We start from the raw sequence: 21,768 nt of genomic DNA on the forward strand, positions 1-21,768 counted from the left end.
CATGTGAAACTTCTGGGAGCTCTTTGCAAAATCTCCTGTAGTTTTTTGTTGCTTTTTGAAGTTCAGTGGATAATGTGATCTGACTGTGAGAACACGAAACGTCGCCTTTCCCCAGCAGAACCGATTTTTCAAACACTGTCCCCTTCAGTGTAAAAACAGGGTCAGGTTTGAATGTGCAACAAGATGCAAAGTGCCCCAGATTACACAGTGATTATTTTACTCGCCTCTAATTGCAGTGTGGCTTGTGACACATGGATTGCTTTGTTCCGGAGCGGTGCTGCACCCGGCTGGGGCAGCAGAGCAAATTCTACTAGCACGGCTGTCTGATGGCATCCATGTTCACTCTAGACACTAGAACATACAAGCTACAGCTGTATTTCTTCTTGGCTGTAGCTAGTACGCTCTCAGTCCAATGTGCTCCAAGCCTTCCTGTGCTGAATGATGTGGGCATTCCCCCAGCTACGCAGATGGTTGACCCACAAGCTGGCACGTAGAGCTGTACAGTCCCAGCTTTCCTGTGCTACTCAGCGTTTGTTCCTGGCCCTGATGGTTCAGGAGATCCAGGACTGTAATACTGTCCCCGGTCCCTCAGAGCAGATGGGCTATTTTGGCAACGGATGCAGACTTAAAAATAGCAAGCCCCAGACCTTGGGCCAGTGTAAGTTCTTGATCCCCTGCCCCCAGCAGCATATTTAATTCAGAGCTTGGGAGACCAGTGAGCAGATGCTGCTGTTGTTCCCTGGCCATTTGGCAGCTTGTGTATGTGTGTAGACTTGTCGCTTTCCCCTGCCCTTGTGATACGCTTCCTGGGGCTGCCGCCCGCTCCGAGTGCACAGGTGCACATTCCCACGTGCCTTGTAACCCTATTACACCATCACTGATTTGTCAAGATACCAGGCAAGACGCACACCTGTTCATCTGGGGGCTGAAGGGTTGTCTGATTGTTTGGGACCTGCCTGAGGTGCTGCTATTAGATCTTGAGATGGCCCACGTTACAGTAATTTTTATATGACCTGTTCTGTCCCAAGAGGCTAAACTGGGAATCAACCAGCCAAATAAGTGATCCAGTTAGCTTTGCTTTTCTCTTTTTCTTCTTCCTTTCTCTTGCCCCCCCTGTTCTCTGTAGGGAGGTTGTGGAATACATGGTGCAGCACTTCAAACCTCAGATCTTTGGAGATCGGAAGCCGGTGTATGACGGGAAAAAGAATATCTACACCGTCACTGCCCTGCCCATTGGAAATGAACGGGTGAGAGCGAGGACCAGAAGCTGCTGGGGGTGGCCCAGCCAGGGGTACTCGGTGCTCCCAGGAAGCACCATGTGCATAAAGATCGAATGGGGGCATGATTCTGGCTCTAGAAAAGAAAACGAAAGGATCTGGGGGATGGGAAGAGAGGTCCTGTTCCCCAAGCCTGTGGCCAAGAAGAGCACCTGTGGGCTGAACCTGGGGCGAGTGGGTGAGCTCAGACCACATCTTTGCAGCTGGCTGCCCATGATACAAGGGAAGTGTCACGGTGTCATTTTGCTGATGAGGCGACTGAGGCGCAGACGTGGTTGTGTTGTGTTACTGCCTAGCAGTGTCAACCAAGCATGCTGCCTAGAGATTGCCTAGACTAGTGGCTAGAGGTACCAGCCAAGTCAGGGGCCCTGCTGCGTCAGGCGCTGTACAGGAGGCAATCCCTGCCCTGTAGAGATTATAGTCTAAATAGATGACCCACAAAGGCTGGGAGGGGAAATCACAGGCAAAGAGCAACTGCCCGAGGTCATGCATCCGGTCAGTGCTGGAGCTGGAACGAGGACCCAGGACTCTGGGTCCCTGCTGTGTCTGCTGGACCATGCTGCTTTTCCTAGCTATGTTTTTTTTCAAGGTAGAAAGTCATATGCCCTGAAGGGGAAGAGGTGGGTGTGGGTATAAAGGGGTGCCACAGCTGGAGGGGGAAGACCTTGCTGCAGTCTGGCTAGTAATGTTCTAATGACTTCTTCCCCCCACCCCACTTCCCTTCCTGCCTCAGGTTGACTTTGAGGTAACAATCCCAGGGGAAGGCAAAGACCGGATATTTAAGGTCTCCATCAAGTGGATGGCGATTGTGAGCTGGCGGATGCTCCATGAGGCCTTGGTGAGCGGGCAGATCCCCGTCCCGCTGGAATCTGTCCAGGCGCTAGATGTTGCCATGAGACATCTGGCGTCAATGAGGTAATCTGCTCCCCTGGGCGCTTGGGATGGGGCGATGTGTCCGGGGCAGGAGCAGCGGAGTCCAGAGGAGAGCTGGCGTCATAACTGAGTGTTCATCAGAGTGGAACTGTGTGTGCTGGAAAGACATTGGGGGTGTTGTCAAGGGGGGCTGAGATCTCCCAGGTCAGGTCACGCGTAACAGTTACACGTCGGCTGCCTTGCAAAGCAAGCGAATGGCTTGTGTGTGTGGTAGCGATGAATGCAATTCCCCAGGCACCAGTCTCTCCTGTTCTCTGTCTGGGGCGGGGCACAGCCTGGTCTCCTGTGGCCTGGGATACTTGGGTCTCACTGTGGTTGTTGGGGTTAGCATGTGGGATTGGCGTCTGTGCTGTCACTCTGCCCCCAGTGCTGCAAGCACAGCCCTTGCACCCGAGGGATGGAGGAGTCTGGTGGGTCCGTTTCTGAGATAACTGTCTGCTGCTTTGCATCCTTGTGCTTCCCCCCTACTGAGTGAGGGGGAAGATGCTTCGGCTCAGCATCGCAGTGCAAGTTCTCTAGGCCCGGCCCGGCGATTAGCTTGCTCTCCCTGTAGGCCTGTGAGGAGGCAGGGAAGTTTGGGGAGGCTGGAATTTCCAAACTTGAGTGCCTAGCTTTTCTCAGCGGTCTGCATTTAGCCACTTAACTTCCTGGCTTGACTTGTCTTCTGAGGGGCTGAGCGACCCCAATCTCGGTGGTTTAGGGAGATTGTAATCTCTATGGGGCAGGGACCATCCTTTTTGTTCTCTTTGTACAGCGCCTAGCGCAGTGGGGCCCTGGCCCACAACTGGGACTCCTAGGTACTCCCGCGATACAAGTAATGGGACTGTGTTTTGGTGCCTCCACATGGATGTAGGTGGCTAAGTTCGAAAGAGTTTTAAGCCATTCCCAAGGACGTGCAGTCCCTATTCCTGCACAGTGGATTGCTGACATTGCTTTGAATAACATGAGCCTTGTTTCCCTGGTTTGCAGGTACACCCCTGTGGGTCGTTCCTTCTTCTCCCCTCCTGAAGGTTACTACCACCCTCTGGGAGGGGGCAGGGAAGTTTGGTTTGGGTTCCACCAGTCGGTCAGGCCTGCCATGTGGAAGATGATGCTCAACATTGATGGTAACTCCCCTTCAGTGCTGGCAGACTCCAGCTTCACCCACTAACTGGCACCCTCTCTCTCTCTCCGGCGTGTCCCGCTCAGGCGCGTCAGTGGTGCTCGCCTGCCAAAGGGCGGTGCTGGGCAGAAGTGGGATTGATTTTTGGGTGCATCAGCGAGTCTCAGAGCCTGGGTCTACAGGCTCGTGGGACTTTCGCTGCGGCGCTGAAATCAGCCGTGCAGGCGTTGCAGCTTGGGGTGCAAGGTTGGGTTCAGAGCCCGAGCTCCGAGCCGAGCTGCAGCGTCTGCACAGCAGGTTTTAGGGCTGTAGTGCGAACCCAAGTCCGTGGGCTCTGAGACTCAACCACGGACCCAGACGTGTATCCCAAGGCACTAGTTACAGGAGTGTCATATTTGCTGATTACAGTGGGGAGGGTGGGCATTTCAGAGGGGCTCCGTGCTGGCCTGACTGCACCCCCTGAATTGGTGGGAGCTTCCCAGTAGGGGCAGAGCGAGGGGAGGGCCAGTAGGGTGCTAAATGCAGCTTCTGGTTGGGCGCTGCCTACTGCAGCCAGCAGTGCTGCGACCCTTGGCCGGTGCCGAGGATCTGCACTAGAAGAGGCCAAATCTTTTGACTGTCCCTTTGGGGCAAGGGGTAGATTTGTGCGTGTTCCGACACTGCCTGGCAAGGTGGGGCCCCACTCCTGACTGGCGCTGCCCTTCTCACAAGCTAGACTGACGACAGCAGCCGGGGGGGATCCATGCTAGGTTGTGATGACCCAGTGTTGGCTTAGGGCAGGGCCCAAGGTGTTGCCTGCCGTTAGGGTGTGTCTAGTACTCGTGAAAGAGAGAGGAAAGATCTCCACGTCTCGCACGCTGCTTCCCTGCAGTGTCGGCGACAGCCTTCTACAAAGCCCAGCCTGTGATTGAGTTCATGTGCGAAGTGCTGGATATCCGGAACATCGACGAGCAGCCGAAGCCCCTCACGGACTCGCAGAGGGTGCGCTTCACCAAGGAGATCAAAGGTAAAGGGACGGGCACTGCGGTGGCAAGGGCGCATGCAGCAGCTCGTGGCCTGTGAGTGGATGGGAGGGTGTTGAGATCCCAGGATACAGAGCAGCTTTCTGCCTACCATGGTGAAGACACTGACCTGGGACTCGGGAGACCTGAGTTCTAATTCCGGCTCTACCTCAATCTCTCTGCAAACCTGGGGAAGCTGCTTCATCTCCCCTCCCCCCTCCACCCCCTATCTGTAAAACGGAGGATGATGAAGGTTGTGCAGATGCACTCTTTAACTCTTAGCACCCTGGCATCTTCACTGGCAGGCAAACGTGCTTCAGAGGGCATGTTTGTAGATAGGCCAGGTCTCCAAAGGGTTAACGATTTAAAGCACATGTGGAGTAGACAGGATGCTGGTCAGTGAAATGCTTGGTGAGCTCCTAACATTGATCAGAGACTTGCTGTCTGTCTCTCTCGCATTAGGTTTGAAAGTAGAGGTGACCCACTGTGGGCAGATGAAGAGGAAATACCGAGTGTGTAACGTTACCAGGCGACCAGCCAGTCACCAGACGTAAGTGTGTGTGTGGGGGGGGGGGGCGCGAGGGGAAATGCCTTTGGAAAAATCTGAGCCCTTCTCTTAGTTATTTATCAGCTGCTGGTAGCGTTAGTAAGATACAAAAGGCGAACTAGCGTGTGACGGTAAAGAGAGCTCTGGGGTTCAGTTCTCTGCAGATGTGCTGCCCAGAGGGACCTGCGTGGCTGCATGTAGCATGGTATGAATGACGGGAGCCGGGTGCAGAGGAGGAGTGGGAGCTGAGAGAAGGCTCTTACGCGGTTAGGAGGCATGCAGCAGAGGGCATGAGTTAACTCACTGTCAATCTGCCCAGTTTGCATCTCTTTGAATTCGGCTTTGTACTTGGTCAAAAATAGACACTGGAGAACAGAAGGTTTAATCAGGAGGTAAATTAATCCCTTAAATTATTTGCGTGTGCTCATAAGCATGCACACAAGTAGAGACAGTTCCTTCCTCAAAGAGCTTTTCTAGGCCTCCCCAGCCCAGCTACATTTCCCCAGTAACCTGTAAAATGCACAGGAGACACTTGCAGAAGTCCACTATTGCTACAGATCTGCAGGTGTTGGAGCTGTGCATTGGGAACTGGCAGTGAATGAGCTGTGGTTGGTCCAGGTCCCTGTGTGTGATGTGTTAAATGGCAATCGTACCAGCCTTTTTTGGTTGCCACTTTCTCCGGGGTGTCCCCTGCACTGTAGCTAGAGCTGCGCAAAATATTTTTGTTTAAACATTTTGTGATGAAAACGTAAACTGGTTTAGTTGGGTAGATCTTTGTGGGTTTTGAAAACTGAAATCTGCTCACCAAAATGATTTTTTTGAAAACCCAAACTTAAAATACGTTGCAAACATTGGTGGGGAAAACACTTATTTCACAATTGCCTCTGAAAAATAATGAGCGCTTTTTGGCCAGCCCTCGTTATAGTTCTGATGCCATGGGGCTGCTTCTGAAACTTGTTGGGTTCCCCAGTAAATTGGAAACATCAAAGGTAAATATATGGGAAGAACAGATCCAAGCGCAGGCAGTGTCTCCTTGGAGGGGTTGGAGTTTGTTCCCCAGGAGATCTCCCCGTGCCTCCCTTTTAGCTCAAGGAATCCCTTTCTGGACACTTGCCTCCTGCACCAAGCATTGCTGCATGCGTTCCTTCTGCCCCCGCTGCAGAGCGCTTTACTTCCCCAGCACCGAGTGCTCCCAGCTGCCTCCCCCTATTCCTTTAGTATCCTTAATTCCCAGGCCCCTTCCAGGGACTTTCACTTGAAGTGTTGACCAAGGAAGTCTTGGGCAGTCAGTACTGAAATAATGTGATGTCTCCTCAGGGGCATTTGTGGCTTGTTCGGCTTTCTAATTATGTCCCATTAAGAATATCGGGGTGACTCCGGGTTCTCCAGAAGCTCTTCATGGAGCTGGGAAACGACTGGTGCAGATGGAGTTTTTGTCCCGGATTCCTGCCATTGGTTAGGCAGCATCATTTAATTCTGTGCAGCTTAGCAGCACGAGTTAATTCTCCACTGGTTCGGAAGTGTCACATCTCCCCATACCCCTTTAACCCTTCAAGAGCCACTGTCCTGTGGCAAGAAGGGATACACTGGTGACTTTCCTCTTGAGCCCAGCTGTGCTACTGCAGGGGGCAAATGAGCAAATATAAATCCTTGTAACCATCGATTTGTGTACCCAGCAATGTTATGTGCAACGTCTCCTGTAAGAAAAGGATTTTCCCCGATTAGCTTGTGAAATCAGTGCTTGATTTGTGGACCTCAGAGCAACCCGAGGGTCAGGACTAGCTGTCCAGCCACCTCTTTGCTTTCTCTCTCCCTCATTTGTAATTGAGGTAGGTTTGCCCCGCATGCTCAGGTGCTTCGCCGCTGCTCTGTCACCTTTGCCCCAGGCAGAAGGGAGAGTGCTCTGGCATGGGAAGTGGGTAGGATTTCTTGTTGAAGTAGATGCATCCTGAGCATACCCTCATCTGCCAGGTTCCCCCTGCAGCTGGAAAGTGGGCAGACAGTGGAGTGTACAGTGGCTCAGTACTTCAAGCAGAAATACAACCTGCAGCTGAAATACCCCCACCTGCCATGCCTGCAGGTCGGCCAGGAACAGAAGCACACGTATTTGCCCTTGGAGGTGAGTGCCAAGTCGCTGCTAAACGGGGCTGCCAAGGCCTAAAGTGTTCTCCGGAGCCTCAGGGAGACCAGCCCTGGGTGACTATCGGTCGGGAGGGGTGGGGAGACTGCGATGTGCTCGTCAATCTGCCGTCCTTCCCCCTTAGTCCAACCTGAGCTGGACTTGAACTGGTAACCTGGAAGCGAAGGTACCAACCCCTCGGTGCACTGGCTGGCTTGCAGAGATGCACAATGAGCAGGGAGTGAATGTTTTGCCCCACAAAGAAGAGAGAGAACCTGGCCCGTGTCCTAGAGTGTGCAGCCAGAGAAGACCACAGATCTAGTCAGACCTCCCTCTGCTCCCCCTCCCCCAGCATCCGCACGCCAAACCCAACCACCAGCATTAGACCACAGCGTTACCGCCCTCAGGCCAGTAAACTGCTGTGCGCCGCAGGGAGGGGCCGAGGCTAAGGGGAACCCCCCTGACTGGGTCTAAAGAGAGCTGCTTCCAGGAAGCAAGGACGGCGAAGTACCTCAGCAGAGCAGTGTTCCTGATACTGCTCCTCCCAGCAGAGTCTCCTGGTGCAGGAACTCTGACCATCCCTGTTGACAGTAGGGATTGAACCCAGCTCCTCTGATCTCAGTGGGTCTCTTCCATATAGGGTTGTGACAGGCTCGTCAACTTCTGTCTGTGGCCCAGGCACCACTAGAGGGGGCCAGAGCACCACACAGAATGGGTGTAGGTTACAAGTGCTCAGGACAGCTAACCACGTGGGTCCTCTGACATGCTTCTGGCTGCTGTCTCCCGCCCTCTGCCCTGCCCTGCAGGTGTGTAACATTGTGGCAGGCCAGCGGTGCATCAAGAAGCTAACAGACAATCAGACATCAACCATGATAAAAGCAACGGCGAGATCCGCCCCGGATAGACAAGAGGAAATCAGCCGACTGGTATGTGGCACTTGTCCCTGTCCTCTGGGAGGAGAGTTTGGGGGGGAAAGAGGAGCATCCTCCCCAAAAACCATGTGGGACTCCGAGCTGCATGGAAGCTGACTGTCACGTAGTGCATGAGTGGCAGAACGGCTGTAGTAAGACGAGCGAGTGAAGCGTGAATAGCACACGCAATAGGCCATTCTGCTGTTACTGAGGAGTAGCTATGAGCCACTCAGGAGAGCGTAGTGGGGTAATGATCTGATTAGTCTATACTGTACTAGAAGTCCCCTTTCAGAGGCCTGTGTATTTATATACAAATAGAAACTCTCACAAATAAAGTCAGCTCCCTCCGTGGCCATGCAAACTCGACATGCACAGTGCAGGAACCTTGTTATTGGTGGAATCCCGACCCAAAAGAGCGAGAGCGAAAACAAGAATAAAAGACTAGAGAAATAAACCTGACCCCTGAGAGCCCATGGGGCAGGGATCATTAACGGGATCCAGAAGGATTTTCTACCACTAGGAAAACTTCTCGCCAGCCCTTCGGGGGACATGCTACCCATGGCACATATCTGGCTGCCCTAATGCTCTGCAGCTGCCTGGGGCGGCTCTTGGGGAAAATCAGGGAGCACTGGGAGACTGGAGACTCCTCTTTGCCCAGATGGCAGGTGGTGAGGGGTTGGTGGTTAGTACATTACTCTAGCATAGGTTTCTGGGCCCCAGAAGCCAGGGACGTTTGATTTTTCTACAGGTACATGTAATATGGGTATCTTGACGCACTGAATCTCTGTTGTGAAGCTTTAATTCTTAGGAACAAACTCTGCTCTCAGCTGCACTGGTATAAACCCAGAGTTAGCTCCACTGAGGGGCAGCTTTGAGAGCAGAGTTTGGCCCTTAGTTTTAAAATCCCTGCCATGTCGATGACCACAGAGAATTCGTATGGCACCTGTTCCCTTCAGCCTGTCCCAGATCCGGATGGCAGTCGTCACCTTCCTGCATCTGACACTGCTCTGACTAGCAGCCTCAGCTTTGCCCATTCTGCTCTTAATGGGTCAGTTTGGTCTTTGCCCAGGGCTGCAAACCAGCTCTGAGCTACTGCTCAAAGGTTTCATGCCACCACTGCTTTGCCCATACGCTGGCCAAAGAGACAGCACCATTTACGGAGCACTTTAAGGAACTGAAGTGGTATCTTTCCCCCAGATGAAGAATGCCAGTTACAACCTGGATCCGTACATACAGGAGTTTGGGATAAAGGTGAAGGACGACATGACGGAAGTGACGGGGAGGGTCCTTCCAGCACCAATCTTACAGTACGGAGGCCGGGTAAGCCGGAGTGTGTCATCGCCTGGACACCTGTCTGTTTTCATGCCAAAGTGGAAGTCGTTATGTTGCAATCTGGGGCTTGGGAAGGTCAACAGCCTGCGGTTCTCTGCCCAGAACAGAACAGAAGCGAGTGTTCAGTTTGTGCCTGAAGGCCGGGATTTCCACAGGAGGCTTGGAGGGTTAAGTAATAAATCCCCTTGATAGTCCCAGCCTACATCATCTAAAGAGAGGGCCTCTGTTTAAGGGGGGGACAGAGAATTTCTTGCAACTGGGATATTTAAGAGGTGCAGATTGGGTCTGCAGTTTTCTTTTCTATTAACTTCCTTTGGAATAGAGTGTTTCCTTAACTGGGCATTAATGCTGCTTTAATCAGGGCTGAGTGGAGCCCACTGGCGTGGAGGGGCACATGGGGCTGGGTGGCCCAGCAGGTGGATTCCGTGGCCTTTCACCTCTGCAGATCTTGGTTCAAATCTGACATTTATTTTTTGCCGTGTGGGTCTCCCAAACCCATTTCATGTGGGCCACTGGAACCAGTACAGAGACCACCAAATCTGTATCACATGGGGCCACTCATCAGGGAACAGCTTTGGATCACGACCAGCCCAGGTTGTGAGACCGGAGAACCAGTCATCTGAAGAGTGAGGATTTTGTATCTCGATACCAAGCCCCTGAGCAGCACATTTAAACCCCAAAGCCTGTGAAGAAGTCAGGGTCTGAGGGATTTCTGCAGTTAGATTGTTGTCCTGCATCCAAGGAATGTTTGGGGGTGGGGGGAAGCAGAAAACGACCCTTGCAATATGATTGCATGGATCATTTTGTCCAGGTACATTCCTGGCCCTCACAGCTGGGGTATCTGGGAGCCCCTTCCATTACGCTCCAGATGACCTTGCTCTCGCTCTCTTCCCCAGTGTGATCTCCCATGTACAAAGGGGTTTTTAGCAAGGAAATTGCCGGGCAGGTTGGACTTTGCGGGGTGACCTCTGTCCGGTTGCTTGCCTTGCAGAACCGGGCGATTGCCACTCCCAACCAGGGTGTGTGGGACATGCGGGGAAAACAGTTCTACAACGGGATCGAGATCAAAGTCTGGGCTATCGCCTGCTTTGCCCCCCAGAAGCAGTGTCGAGAGGAGGTGCTGAAGTAAGGAGCTGGGCAGCCTGTGGTAGGGGCTGGGGGAAGAGCAGGGGCTGAGGTGCGTCCGGAGTGTGTGTCCCCTGCTGAAACGGCTGCTTGGCTGTTTTAAACGGCAGCTTTGTCTAAAGAGCTGGAAGCTCTTTTAAATGTAATGTTCTCCGCTGACACCCCTCAGAGGCCTGGAAATGTTCTACGTTTTTGTCACCCTCTGTCTGGCAAACATGAGTTTATTTCCCCCGTTTCAGATTTACGCTGGAATTTAATATAGTCTTGGTTTCCTTTATTAGATCTGCACCCTCCACTTCTCAGACTCTGATTCTGGTTCCCATGAGCTCCCTCTGCTGTCTCCTCCCATGCATAACACTAACCATGGTTTGTCTGCTCTGTGCCCTGCAGAGTAAGAGGCTAAGGCGGCTGCTTCTGGCTTTCTCTTCAAATGGGAGAAGCAAACTTAAATTTAAAAGGCAGAGAACATTCTCTACTGCTCTGAAGGGTGTTTAACCCTTTGGTGGTGCTTCTTGGACGTGTGCGTCTCTGGCAATGCGCTGTCCCCCAGCACCGCTGGTGTATTACGGAGCAGTCGGATGGCTCAAACAGACTCTCCATTGACCGACAGCCAATTAACTCTTGTCCTTGGGAAAGGCTTTTAAACATGAACCTGGGTTCTGTCCTCTGTTAAACAATGGAGAGGAGCTGAAGTGTGGGAGAGGCTGCTTGGTGTCTGACTTCAGATCTTAAACTCCCAGCAAACCCACAGGTGAATCACATCCGCTTCTGGGTGGCGTTCTCCCATTCCCCCTGAGTATTTGCCTCTGGCCTCACTTGCACTTAAACTCTTTGCACTGTTTAGCCATAGATGAGAGACAGCTACTGGGTGGGACAACTGGGATATTTCTGATTAGGTTTAATGGGGACACTTGGCTACTTGAGTTGCAGCTAGTCGAAGGGAAGCTCTGTCTTTTGTGACCTTCTAAAGAGCAGGTGAAGAGTAGCCATCCTGAGCGGGCAGTCCAGGCTTTCGGGTGTGCCTGCTTCAAACTGAAAACGTCTAAAGCCACTGGATGAGCTGATCACATGCAGAACGCTAACTTCTCCCGAGGTTGGCAACACGTGAACGAGTAACATCAGCGCTCCCAGAACTATGGAAACCCACCAGCCTGGAAGGCCAATCTGCTCGCCCCCACTTTCCTGTCATATGAATAAAAGCTGCTTGTAACTTGTTCACCGTCAAAATAAATTCCTCGCAGCGTGGGCAAGGAGATCTTTGCCAGGCTGGATCCGCTCAGCTGTTACACATGTCAGTCGTTCTGTGCTTGGCCAAAAGGCATGTTGATTTAGGGCTGGGGGTGACTCCCCTTTTCCGTTCCTTTTGGGATCAGTCAGGCTGTCATGTCACAGTATCCTGCTAAGTGGTGGGAATGGAATGGAGCCTTTCCTGTTCCATGTTGCACACGCCAGCTGCTGGCTGCTCAGTACTCCGCGTTTAGGAGAAACCACACGGGCACAGGGACTGACTTCTCCTTTCCCTCCCGGCACAGGAACTTCACAGACCAGCTGCGCAAGATTTCGAAGGATGCAGGGATGCCCATCCAAGGCCAGCCATGTTTCTGCAAATATGCACAGGGTGCGGACAGCGTGGAGCCGATGTTCCGACACCTTAAAAACACCTACTCTGGGCTCCAGCTCATCATCGTCATCCTGCCAGGGAAAACACCTGTGTATGGTACATCCATGTGGGGAGGGCTGTCCTAGAAATTCTTTAGTCTCTTGTGTCAGCTGCTCCGCCCAGAAACCATCCGCTCCCGATTTGAGAACTGATCTTGCAGGCTGCTGATTCCCATCTCGTGCTCTGGAGCCAGGATGAGGGGAGATCCATGCCAGTGTTGGTTAGAAATGTTTCGTGCTAAAAAGAGAAGGATTCCAATGAAAGCAGCTTCTTGTGGGATTGGGACATCCCCTCAGCAGCATTTGTATCCCAGCTGTGTCTGCATGTTAGCCATTGGGATGACTGACTTAGGAGCATGCGGCTTCTCCCTCATTTGACGTCTTTACATCCCAAATTAATGTCTTTCCAAACAAGGTGCAGTAGCTCCACCAGAAGTTATGGGCTCAATGCAGAAATCACTGGGTGGGGATCTCTGGCCTGTGCCATGCAGGAGGTCAGACCAGAGGTTCATAATGGGCCCTTCTGGCCTTAGACTCCGTGAATAAGCATGGCATTCAGGAGTGCTGTAACAGCTGAACTGCACGCAGAGATGAAATGGTGCAAAGCATCTGGGATTGTTAAGAGCCGCCTGGGAACACAGGTAAAGAGAGCTGTTCTTAGAACAGCCTTGAATCTGTGTCTCGTCTTCCCACTCAGTGATTTGCCTCCGCGTGCAAAGCCTGCCGCATAGAGCATGTGGCGGTAAGGCTTAAAGGGTCTGGGTGTCGGTGCTGTACAGGCATTAAGTCTCTCAGCTTAACGCTGCGGTAGGGCAGAGTTATCCCTGCTCTGCAAATGGGCCCACCGAGGCGCAGTGGTGAAGTGACTTGCCCGAGGTGTCTCTGTTTGAGCTGGGAGTAGAACCCAGGAGCCCTGACTCATGGCCCCTGCTCTCCCTGTAAACACATGTACTTTTGGGGCCTTCTTTCTGAGCTGTGGGATTAATACTCTGCCTCTCTGCTGGCAGCGGAGGTGAAGCGTGTTGGAGACACGCTCCTGGGGATGGCCACGCAGTGCGTTCAGGTCAAGAATGTGGTGAAAACCTCCCCGCAAACCCTCTCCAACCTCTGCCTCAAAATCAACGTCAAACTGGGCGGGATCAACAACATCCTCGTGCCTCACCAGCGGTACGTATGAGTCCCCTGCCCGCCTTGGGCCCCAGCCACAGTGGGGTGGGCTTGCCCCCCATGCCTCTCCCTTCCCCTTTATCCAGGTGGGCTCTTTCCCTCTTAGAGGACCTTATCGCAGCCTCTCTGCCCTGGTGAAGAGGCCAGGAGGGGAGCTGCTGCTGGAGAGTAATGCAGGGCTTTCCTCCCTCCGGTTTCCCAGCACGCTGCTTCTGCTCTGCTGCTGTGGGGATGGGATCAAGGGACCAAACCAGGGTCCCCAGCAGAGCCTGCTGCACCAGCCTCTCTGTCTGGCCTTACCAGTAGGAGAGCTTGGCAAGTGGCTGTTAAAATCCCCTGTCCTGACTCTGGGTTTGGGGGGGATGAAATACAGCCCAGGTGATGCCTTGTACATGAACCTGGAAACTGAGTCAGCTGCAGAAATGGCCATGGAGACTCCCCCTCCCCCAGTACTAGAGTCACTGAGCAAGTTACCAGCACTGATCGAACCATGTCAAAAGGGCACTGGAACAGATCAGGCCTCAAAATAAACCTTTCCCGCCCCAGAGCGAACTCCTCCCTTCCTATCCCCGAGGGAAAAGACAAGTCTTGCAGTGTATCCTGAAGGTCACTGAATCTAGGCTCCAAATCAAGGCAAGGAAATGAATTGCAAAGCGGGAAGCCCCTCCCTGAGAATGCTCTGCCACCAGTCCTCCCCTGCGAGACACCTGAGCTCCGTGCTGCTGCATATGCCACTAGCTAGGCTGTGGCCACCAGTCTAATCTCGTAAGAGTCAAAAGGAGAGAACTTTGAAGCCACGTTCCATGTGAATAAAGAGTTCCCGCTCTGCAGTAGAGGCAGCTTGTGCAGCTGGTGAAGAAAGTTAGTCCAGGCTCTGTTCTGAAAAGGAATCCCTACCCCCGGCAGATCCTGGCTCTGTATTTTCCTCTTCATCACGAAGATTAATGATTCAGACTAAGGCCCCAGTTATGCAAGACATAAGCAGATATGTCACTTCGTACATGTGAAACACATGCTTAACTTTACCCAGTGTGTCAAGCCGACCACATGCCTAAGTGCTTGCAGGATTGGGGCCTGAATGTTTGGTTTGGGTATGTCACAGTATTTCCTGTTAGTTTGCCCTCACTCACCACTGAGGTCTGGTGGGAAGATGCCTCTAAACCCAAACAGCTTAGAGATGTGGCTGATTTGTGACACTGATGCACCGAGCCAGGGTAGAGCGAGCCTGCAATGCCATGAGCAAAGATCAGGGCAAACCACAGGAAAAGGCAGCGGCTGAGACGTTTTCAGACTAGTTCGTCCTACCTAGGCTGGAGTCCAGAGAGGGGTTTCCTCGCTGCAGTCTGCCCTCTCCCTATAACTCAGTGGCTGCGAATGTGACTAACCCCACGCAGTCTGTGACTCTCCGACTGGAATAGCTGCAAACGTTTCCACTGTCTCTTCTCTCCAATCAGCTCGGCCGTCTTTCAGCAGCCAGTGATCTTCCTGGGTGCCGATGTCACCCACCCACCAGCGGGGGATGGGAAGAAGCCTTCCATAACGGCTGTAAGTTGCAAAGTCGCGCTGCGTCTGGGGCTGCCGCTCTGGTGGCCTTGCGGGAGGGTTGGCATCAGCACGAAGCCGAGGCTGTGCGCTTCGGCTGGACCCTTCGGGCCGTCCAGCCAGAGCAGTCTTGCCTAGAATCCTTCAGGCATGTAGGCAGAGGCCAGGCTTGTCTCTGATCCCTGTGAATGTCACAGCTGCAGTGGTGGCAGTGTTGAAATGTGAGTCCTGGGGGGGGAATCTGTGGAATTCCTGAGCAAGAGACTGGCCATGCCTGGCCCCATGGGGATGAACCCAAGGTTTGGTACCTGGCCGTGGGATTCTCCCCAGGCTGTTGCTATGCTGCACGTGGGGCTGCTCGGGGGGCTCGAACTAGGGGTGCTGGGTGTGTGGCAGCACCTCTGGGTAGAAGTGACAATAGCAACCAAAAGCATTACAGTTTAGTTCAGTGAGCTTCAGCCCTCTCCCTGCCCCGCCACTGTCAACATTGTTCTAGCATTCCCGCCCCCGGGCCTCTGGCTCTTGCTGCCTGAGCTCCAGGGGAATCCCAGCTGCCAGCTCGGCGTCAGCCTGGGGGAGAGGCGAATGAGCTCTGACGGCCACCAGCAGCTGGGGCCTGTCTGCCGAGTGCTGTTGGAGTGAGCAGTGCTGAACCGACAGCCCCACAGAAGACGCTTCACCCGCATACTGATATGGAGCAGGGCTGCTTCTAGGTGCTAGTGGGGAGCACAGTCCCACCATCCCTGGCCAGTGCTTGGCCTCCTGCCAACGAGGGGGGGTGGGCGAGTGCTGCTCAGGGTGGTTTTGGGACTCAGACCCTGGTCCCAGACCTCCCCAGTCATTTCACAGGCAACCAGCTGGTTACCAGTTTGGGCTCGGTACCACCCTGAGCCGAGTGTGAACTAAAGGTCCGTGCATCCTGTCTGGTCTCTGCGGTTCCCTCCAGAGTTGGGCTGGAAGAATCGAGCCGATCTTCCCGAGACCTGCTAGCTTGCTGCACTAGCTCTCTGGGGGTGTCCAAAGGGGGCTTTTCGTCCAGGGTAACGAGTCCATCCGTGTTCAGAGCAGCCACCCTATCCCACTCTCCCGTGCAGAATGTCAGCGGGGCAGAGAAGCTCCGTGTACCAGCTCTTCAGGGCGGGGAGCTTGTCCCATTGACTTAGTTGTCCATGAAGGGCACCCTCCCTGCCACACTAGTCACCCCTGGTAGGCCGAGGCAGCCAGGGCTGGCATGGTACGAAGGGAAAATGAAACAATCTGACCGTGCAACAGCTTGTCCCTTTCTCAGGATTATAACATGATGCCCACCCAGTGTTTGTTCCAGCCGCGGAAGCTGTGGGGTTCGCGCAGCGCTCTTTATAACAGAGCACGTCTGGGTGTTCTTCATAAACCCTTTGCTCTCCAGGATTCAGAGCTCAGGGTTTCCTTGGCATGTGAAATCATCTTGAGGAGCCTTCCTTCCTTCCTTAATTAGGAGGAGGCAGGGCAACCAGTGCTTTTGTGCACTTGTAGGCAGGACCTGGAAGAGTAGAAACGAAATATAAGAAATCACTCTGGATGTAGGGCATGGCAGTCAGTCCGGTTGTTTCTAATGGTCTTACCTTATCCTACAAGCCCATGGTACCTAGTCACTTGTGCTAGGTTTATAGTAATAGTAGTTTATGCCTCCCTAGCACCTTGCTTCAGATACCCTGGCAAGGTAGATTATTATGCCCATTTTAAAGATTTCTCTCTGATAGAATCAGGTATGTTCCATGTGTAGGGTACCTGAGTGTCTTGGTTTCCAGAGGAAGTACATGTGGTCCAGGGGGGTTGAAATTTGTCCAGTGCCACCGAAGAGATAGTGGGAGAGCTGAGTGTAGATTCCCCAAGTCCAGACACTTCTCGGCTCCTGCTCCTGACTGCTAGAGGAGGCACTTGGCCGCAGCACTGGATATATTCAGTGTATAGAATGGTGCCAATCCATATGGTGTAGACACCCTTGACTTAACTGAAAAACACATCCTGCCTACAAGCTCCTTTCCCATCAAATAATTCCCTCCTCCGGCGCTTGCAATTCCCTCCCAGCCTGGGGGACAGCATGGGATATGACTCCTGAATTGGATTCAGTCTGTTTCAGCTGGATGTGGTGGGTTGAGGGCGTGAATCCCAAAACACGCTATAGTATAGCAATGAACATCTATCTCCAGTAGTGGCCTCTTGGCACTGGCTACCTTAGGGTCTGTCTGAGCCGGAGGCTGGAAGTGTAATTTCCAGGTCAGGTCGACATACCCACGCTAGCTCTGATGGGGCTAACGTGCCAAAAAGAGCAGCAGAGCCACGAAGGGGGAAGTGCCAGGATGGGGGCTAGTCACCCTGAGTAGGATCCTGTCTGCAAGCATCGGTACGTACTCGGGCAGTTCTCCGTGCCTCCATGGCCGCACATCTTTTAGTCCACTAGGTTGATCAGAGCTAGCATGGGTGCGTCTTCTCCAGCTGGACATTGCACCTCCAGCTCCAGCTGATTGATGCTGCTGATCCCTGCCCAAGTGCTGCAGCCTCAGAGCCTTTGGAAAGAGGGTCAGTCGCTCTTCGGGTGAGAAGTCTTGACGTGGAAGTTGCTCCCTCATGGTAGGGGGAGAGAATCGTTCCAGCATCAGCGGCGTGGCAGCCTCCCCCGCATCCCTTTCCTGGACTCCAGGGCAGCTTTGTTCTCTAGTTACAAACTCCTCTTCAGTGACTCACACCGTCCTCAGGGCTGCGTCACAGTCGAGTGCGGCTGCTCTTGGCCTTCCTGCCCCTGACATTTTCAAGGTCTCCTTTTCAGAGCATGTTCTTGCTGAATCCCCTGCCAGTCCCGCAGGAACCCAGGCCAGGACTGCTGCCTAGCAACTGGGAGAAGTGACGGGTGATTCAGACCCACGTCACTTCCTTAGGAACCAGAAGAGCAGCAAGCAGCAGAGGCAGATTTTTCTGGCTCTCTGAGATGCTCTGTAGTTCCGAGCTTGAGTGGGTGCATTCAAGGACCGTTCACCGAGGGTTAGCAGAGTCCAAGGGCCCGCAGATATCTTTTAAAAATGTTTATCCAGCTAAGAGTTGGTTATTGGGCAGAAATGCTTCCTTTGATCATTCCTGGACAGCTCAGAATGCTGCCAGGATGCTCAGATACCATGGTGATGGGCACGGGATAAGAACCTAGCTCTCAGATGGTCATTAAACGGATTTGAATGTAGCCTGATGCTGCAGCAGCAGCATTTCAATAGAGCGCCTGGGTCTGTCTCTCTGGAAATAGTTGTCCCCTGGCCCAACAATATGATATGTAGCATTGTGCAGCTTCTTCTCTCAGGGGGTTTCAAAGCACTTTACAAAAGTGGGTAAACGTCCTTACCTCCGTTCAGAGGGGGGCAGTTTTGTTACAGCACGGAAATGGGCAACTCTACCCAACTCAGCACATGTCCCCTTTACGCTTGGCCCAGTAAGGCAGGGTGATGAAGGCTACCCAGGGAAGAGATGATGGTTACTGCGGCAAGATCCTGAGTTCCTCAGACTAGGCATCTGCAGGTCTTGATGGTTCTGCAGAGGGTTTTTTTTGTTGCGTTGATTTAAACAAGGAATAAGAGGGTGAATACAGTAAATTCACTTGTGGAGGGCAATGTGGAACACACAGTCCATGCTGCGTCTCTCCCTTATTTATATTAATGCAACAAGCGAACCCTCCACAGAGCTGTCAGGTGCATGTGCCTAGCAAGGATCTGTGAACTTCTTTTCCTGGGAGTGGCATGTTCTACTTGCTATATGGCTTGCTATCTTGTCTCCCAGTCCCGTGTTCAGTCCAGCCGGCCTTGATGTCTCTCTGAAGAACACTTTGCAGCCTTGGCTCCATGGTGGGAAGGAGGGAAGCAGCAGTGATCTGAGATCCCAGTACTGACATGTGGACCAGCATCGTGGATCCATGGCTGTTGGTTGTTGGAAGTGGTTCCTTTTGGATATAGGTTCTCTGTACACTCTTTCTTCTATCTCTGAGCTCCAGGAGTGGGGGATGGTGCTCTGACCAAAGGGACTTGGTCATGGGCGTTCCCATTAAGGCAGCATGTCAAGCCAGGCATGTCCTTCCCCCTCTCCCTTTTCATTGTAATGGCTCGCCATGGCCTGTCTGCTTTGTCACTGCAGGTTGTGGGCAGCATGGATGCCCACCCGAGCCGTTACTGTGCCACGGTACGGGTCCAGCGCCCTCGGCAGGAGATCATTGAGGACCTGTCCTACATGGTGAGGGAGCTGCTCATTCAGTTCTACAAGTCCACCCGCTTCAAACCCACCAGGATCATCTTCTACCGGGACGGGGTTCCAGAGGGGCAGCTCCCGCAGGTAAGGAACCCGTCGGCGGGGCTGCTTGCTGCTTGCGCTGCAGTTAAGCGGGGGCGCCTTGCGCGCACTCCCCTGTGGATTTGCTGGTGCTCACCCAGAGGAGGAGCTCCAGACGTGCCTCATTCAGATTTCACAGCCCAGGGTTAGTTTTTTGTTACGTGTGCAACATTCTTTTTGTCTGTGTGGAAGGGCAGAACGAACGCGCTGGCTAGAGCTGGGCAAGGTCTGCATGGACACCTCTGCCAGCTCTCCGCAATCGTAACTGGAGTAGCCTCTGACGCTTGGCAGCAGGTTTAAAACAAATAAAAGGAAGTTCTTCTTCACGCAGTGCACAGTCAACTTGTGGAACTCCTTGCCGGAGGAGGTTGTGAAGGCTAGGACCATGGCAGTGTTTAAAAGAGAACTGGATAAATTCATGGTGGTGAAGTCAATAAATGGCTATTAGCCAGGATGGGTAAGAATGGTGTCTCTAGCCTCTGTTTGTCAGAGGGTGGAGATGGATGGCAGGAGAGAGATCACTTGATCGTTGCCTGTTAGGTTCACTCCCTCTGGGGCACCTGGCATTGGCCACTGTCGGTAGACAGATACTGGGTTAGATGGACCTTTGGTCTGACCTGGTACGGCTGTTCTTATGTTGGCATGCTGGACATCTGTCGCTCTCTGCTCAGATTTGCAGAGCAGAACAGACAGGCTGGGATGAAGTCATTGTATTGGCTTTGGCCTGTCACCCGAGGCTGGATTTGAACTTGGGTCTCTAGAAGTGAAGAGCTGGAGTGCGTGGCTGGTCACCTACTCTGCATAGAGAAGTGCCCAGAGACTGATGGTGCCTCCTTGTTTTTCAGTGTCCGCAGCGCACACTCCTCCTTGAGGAGTCACAGCTGCCAGAAGGGCAGGGATCAGTGCCTCTCTCACCTCTCCCCACTCACAAATTATTGTCTAAAGCATTTCTCCCCCTTTTTGATACCACGGTCCAGCTTGCTGCGTCCCTAATTTGTGTCAGGAAGAGCTCAGGGACTGGTGCCGGCCCAAAGACCAGCCATTGAGAAACACTGGTCTAAAGGCAACAACTATCACTGGGGATCTGAGGCAGCCTCCTGCGTTTGTGGGCAGATCTGCTGAAGGGGGACCCAGGGAGCTCTGGTTTCCCTGCTATGGTCTAGAGAAGTAGTTTGAAAAAATGAGACGTGCAGTTGTCTAGTTGCCACCAGTCCTAGTTACATGTTTGGTGACAAGAGGAGGGGAAATGATCCCATCATATGAGCTGGGACTTTTTAATATCTGTCCCCGTGCATGAGATATATGCACTGAGCTCCTTACTCGTTTCAGTGGTGTTGGCTGTAAGGGCAGCACGGTGCCAAGCTCCCTCTCCCTGCTTGGGTTGGAGAAGGCTAGTGGCAGGGAAGCTGGGCTGATAATATACAGTAAAGGAGCTGCCCTGTGGCAAACTAGCTGCTGTCTTGCCGAAACTGCCACGTAAAGGTGTGGGGGTCCCTGTGTGGGCTCTGTCCAAACAGTGGAGGGGGAAGAACTGTGTGTTCTCACTCATTCTAGATTCTTCACTATGAGCTGCTGGCAATCCGAGACGCCTGCATCAAACTGGAGAAGGATTATCAGCCCGGCATCACATACATAGTTGTCCAGAAACGGCACCACACCCGCCTCTTCTGTGCGGATAAGAACGAAAGGGTGAGGATGTCGAGGCTGGAGGTGGGAGGTTGTCTTGGGGATGGGGATGATTGATTAGTCACCAGCCCTGTTGAAAAGAACTGGCCTAACCTTGTGTGGAAAGTGTAGCGTTAACCAGCGAGATCCTGCAACCCTAACACTGGCTCCAGTAGCAAAGCCTCTTGTGCTGCTTGAGAGGCTGGGCACAGTTCACTTGCATTCCATGTTCCTAGGAGGTGAGTCTCTAGGGATGATATTTAAAGAGCAAGTGTCCGGTTGAAAATATTTTTCAGCATTTCATCACTTGAGGGGTTAAAATCGCTCAGAGGGTTAAGGGAGGGACTGTGAAAACATGTTTGATCTCTGCTGTTCTCAGTGTGCAAGCAGCAAGATGCAAAAAGCTGGACTTCTCCATTTCTCTTCCTGGCTCTCGCTCCCTGGTGCTGGCTGCAGTGATGGGGTTCTGAACGATGGGAGGAGAGGGGGTACAGAGGGAAGAGGTTAATTTAAAAAAATTAGGGTTCCTAAGTGAAACCCACATTTGGAGCCAAGCCCGAGCTGGCCGTGGCCCATCTGAGGGAAGATATGGGAAAGGCTTTTGTTGACCTTGGCATAGGAAGGAGTGTGGGTGCATGACAGAGGTGCCTGGGGATGGGGCGATTGAAACTCTCTGCGGAGCCCCTAGAAGTTTTGGCCACTGGAAATCCATTTCTGCAGTAGGAAAGTGCAAACGCTGGGGCGCTTCTTTCCCCCTCTGCTTCCATCTTGTCACCCCTTGCACTGTCCTCCGGTGTCATGTGTGCATGGAGCACTAGCAAGCCTGCCACCCTCACTGCTCCCTGTGCAGAGGGCCTGATTTCCTGCCATTTCCCACCTGGGGGGACTCAGGAGGCCCCTGTCAGGGGCACTGCAGAGCCCTGTTTTGTAACTGGGCAATGGGAGTGTGCCAAGGACCCCTACAGGGTGGAGCTGCTATGGAAGAAACCTGCCATTGTGGACTCATGGAGAGCAATGGTCCCCGGCTCTCGCTGAGACGAGTGGTCA

General features: G+C 53.0%; 1 protein-coding gene across 2 annotated transcripts in view; it reads left to right on the top strand.

The window, feature by feature from the left end:
- The window catches only part of LOC120389179 (protein argonaute-1), a 43,675-nt gene that overhangs the window by 17,756 nt on the left and 4,151 nt on the right, over positions 1–21,768 (top strand). For both annotated transcript variants that reach the window (XM_039511524.1, XM_039511525.1), the window contains 14 exons: positions 1,127–1,247; positions 2,011–2,192; positions 3,180–3,316; positions 4,184–4,318; positions 4,776–4,863; positions 6,832–6,979; positions 7,786–7,905; positions 9,088–9,210; positions 10,214–10,347; positions 11,880–12,064; positions 13,014–13,173; positions 14,628–14,718; positions 18,865–19,059; positions 20,611–20,745. In XM_039511524.1, the coding sequence (XP_039367458.1) occupies positions 1,127–1,247; positions 2,011–2,192; positions 3,180–3,316; positions 4,184–4,318; positions 4,776–4,863; positions 6,832–6,979; positions 7,786–7,905; positions 9,088–9,210; positions 10,214–10,347; positions 11,880–12,064; positions 13,014–13,173; positions 14,628–14,718; positions 18,865–19,059; positions 20,611–20,745 (1,954 nt within the window). The remainder of the gene's footprint in view (positions 1–1,126; positions 1,248–2,010; positions 2,193–3,179; positions 3,317–4,183; positions 4,319–4,775; positions 4,864–6,831; positions 6,980–7,785; positions 7,906–9,087; positions 9,211–10,213; positions 10,348–11,879; positions 12,065–13,013; positions 13,174–14,627; positions 14,719–18,864; positions 19,060–20,610; positions 20,746–21,768) is intronic.

The sequence above is a fragment of the Mauremys reevesii genome, linkage group 23 (genome assembly GCF_016161935.1).
Source record: "Mauremys reevesii isolate NIE-2019 linkage group 23, ASM1616193v1, whole genome shotgun sequence".
NCBI classification, from domain to species: domain Eukaryota; kingdom Metazoa; phylum Chordata; order Testudines; family Geoemydidae; genus Mauremys; species Mauremys reevesii.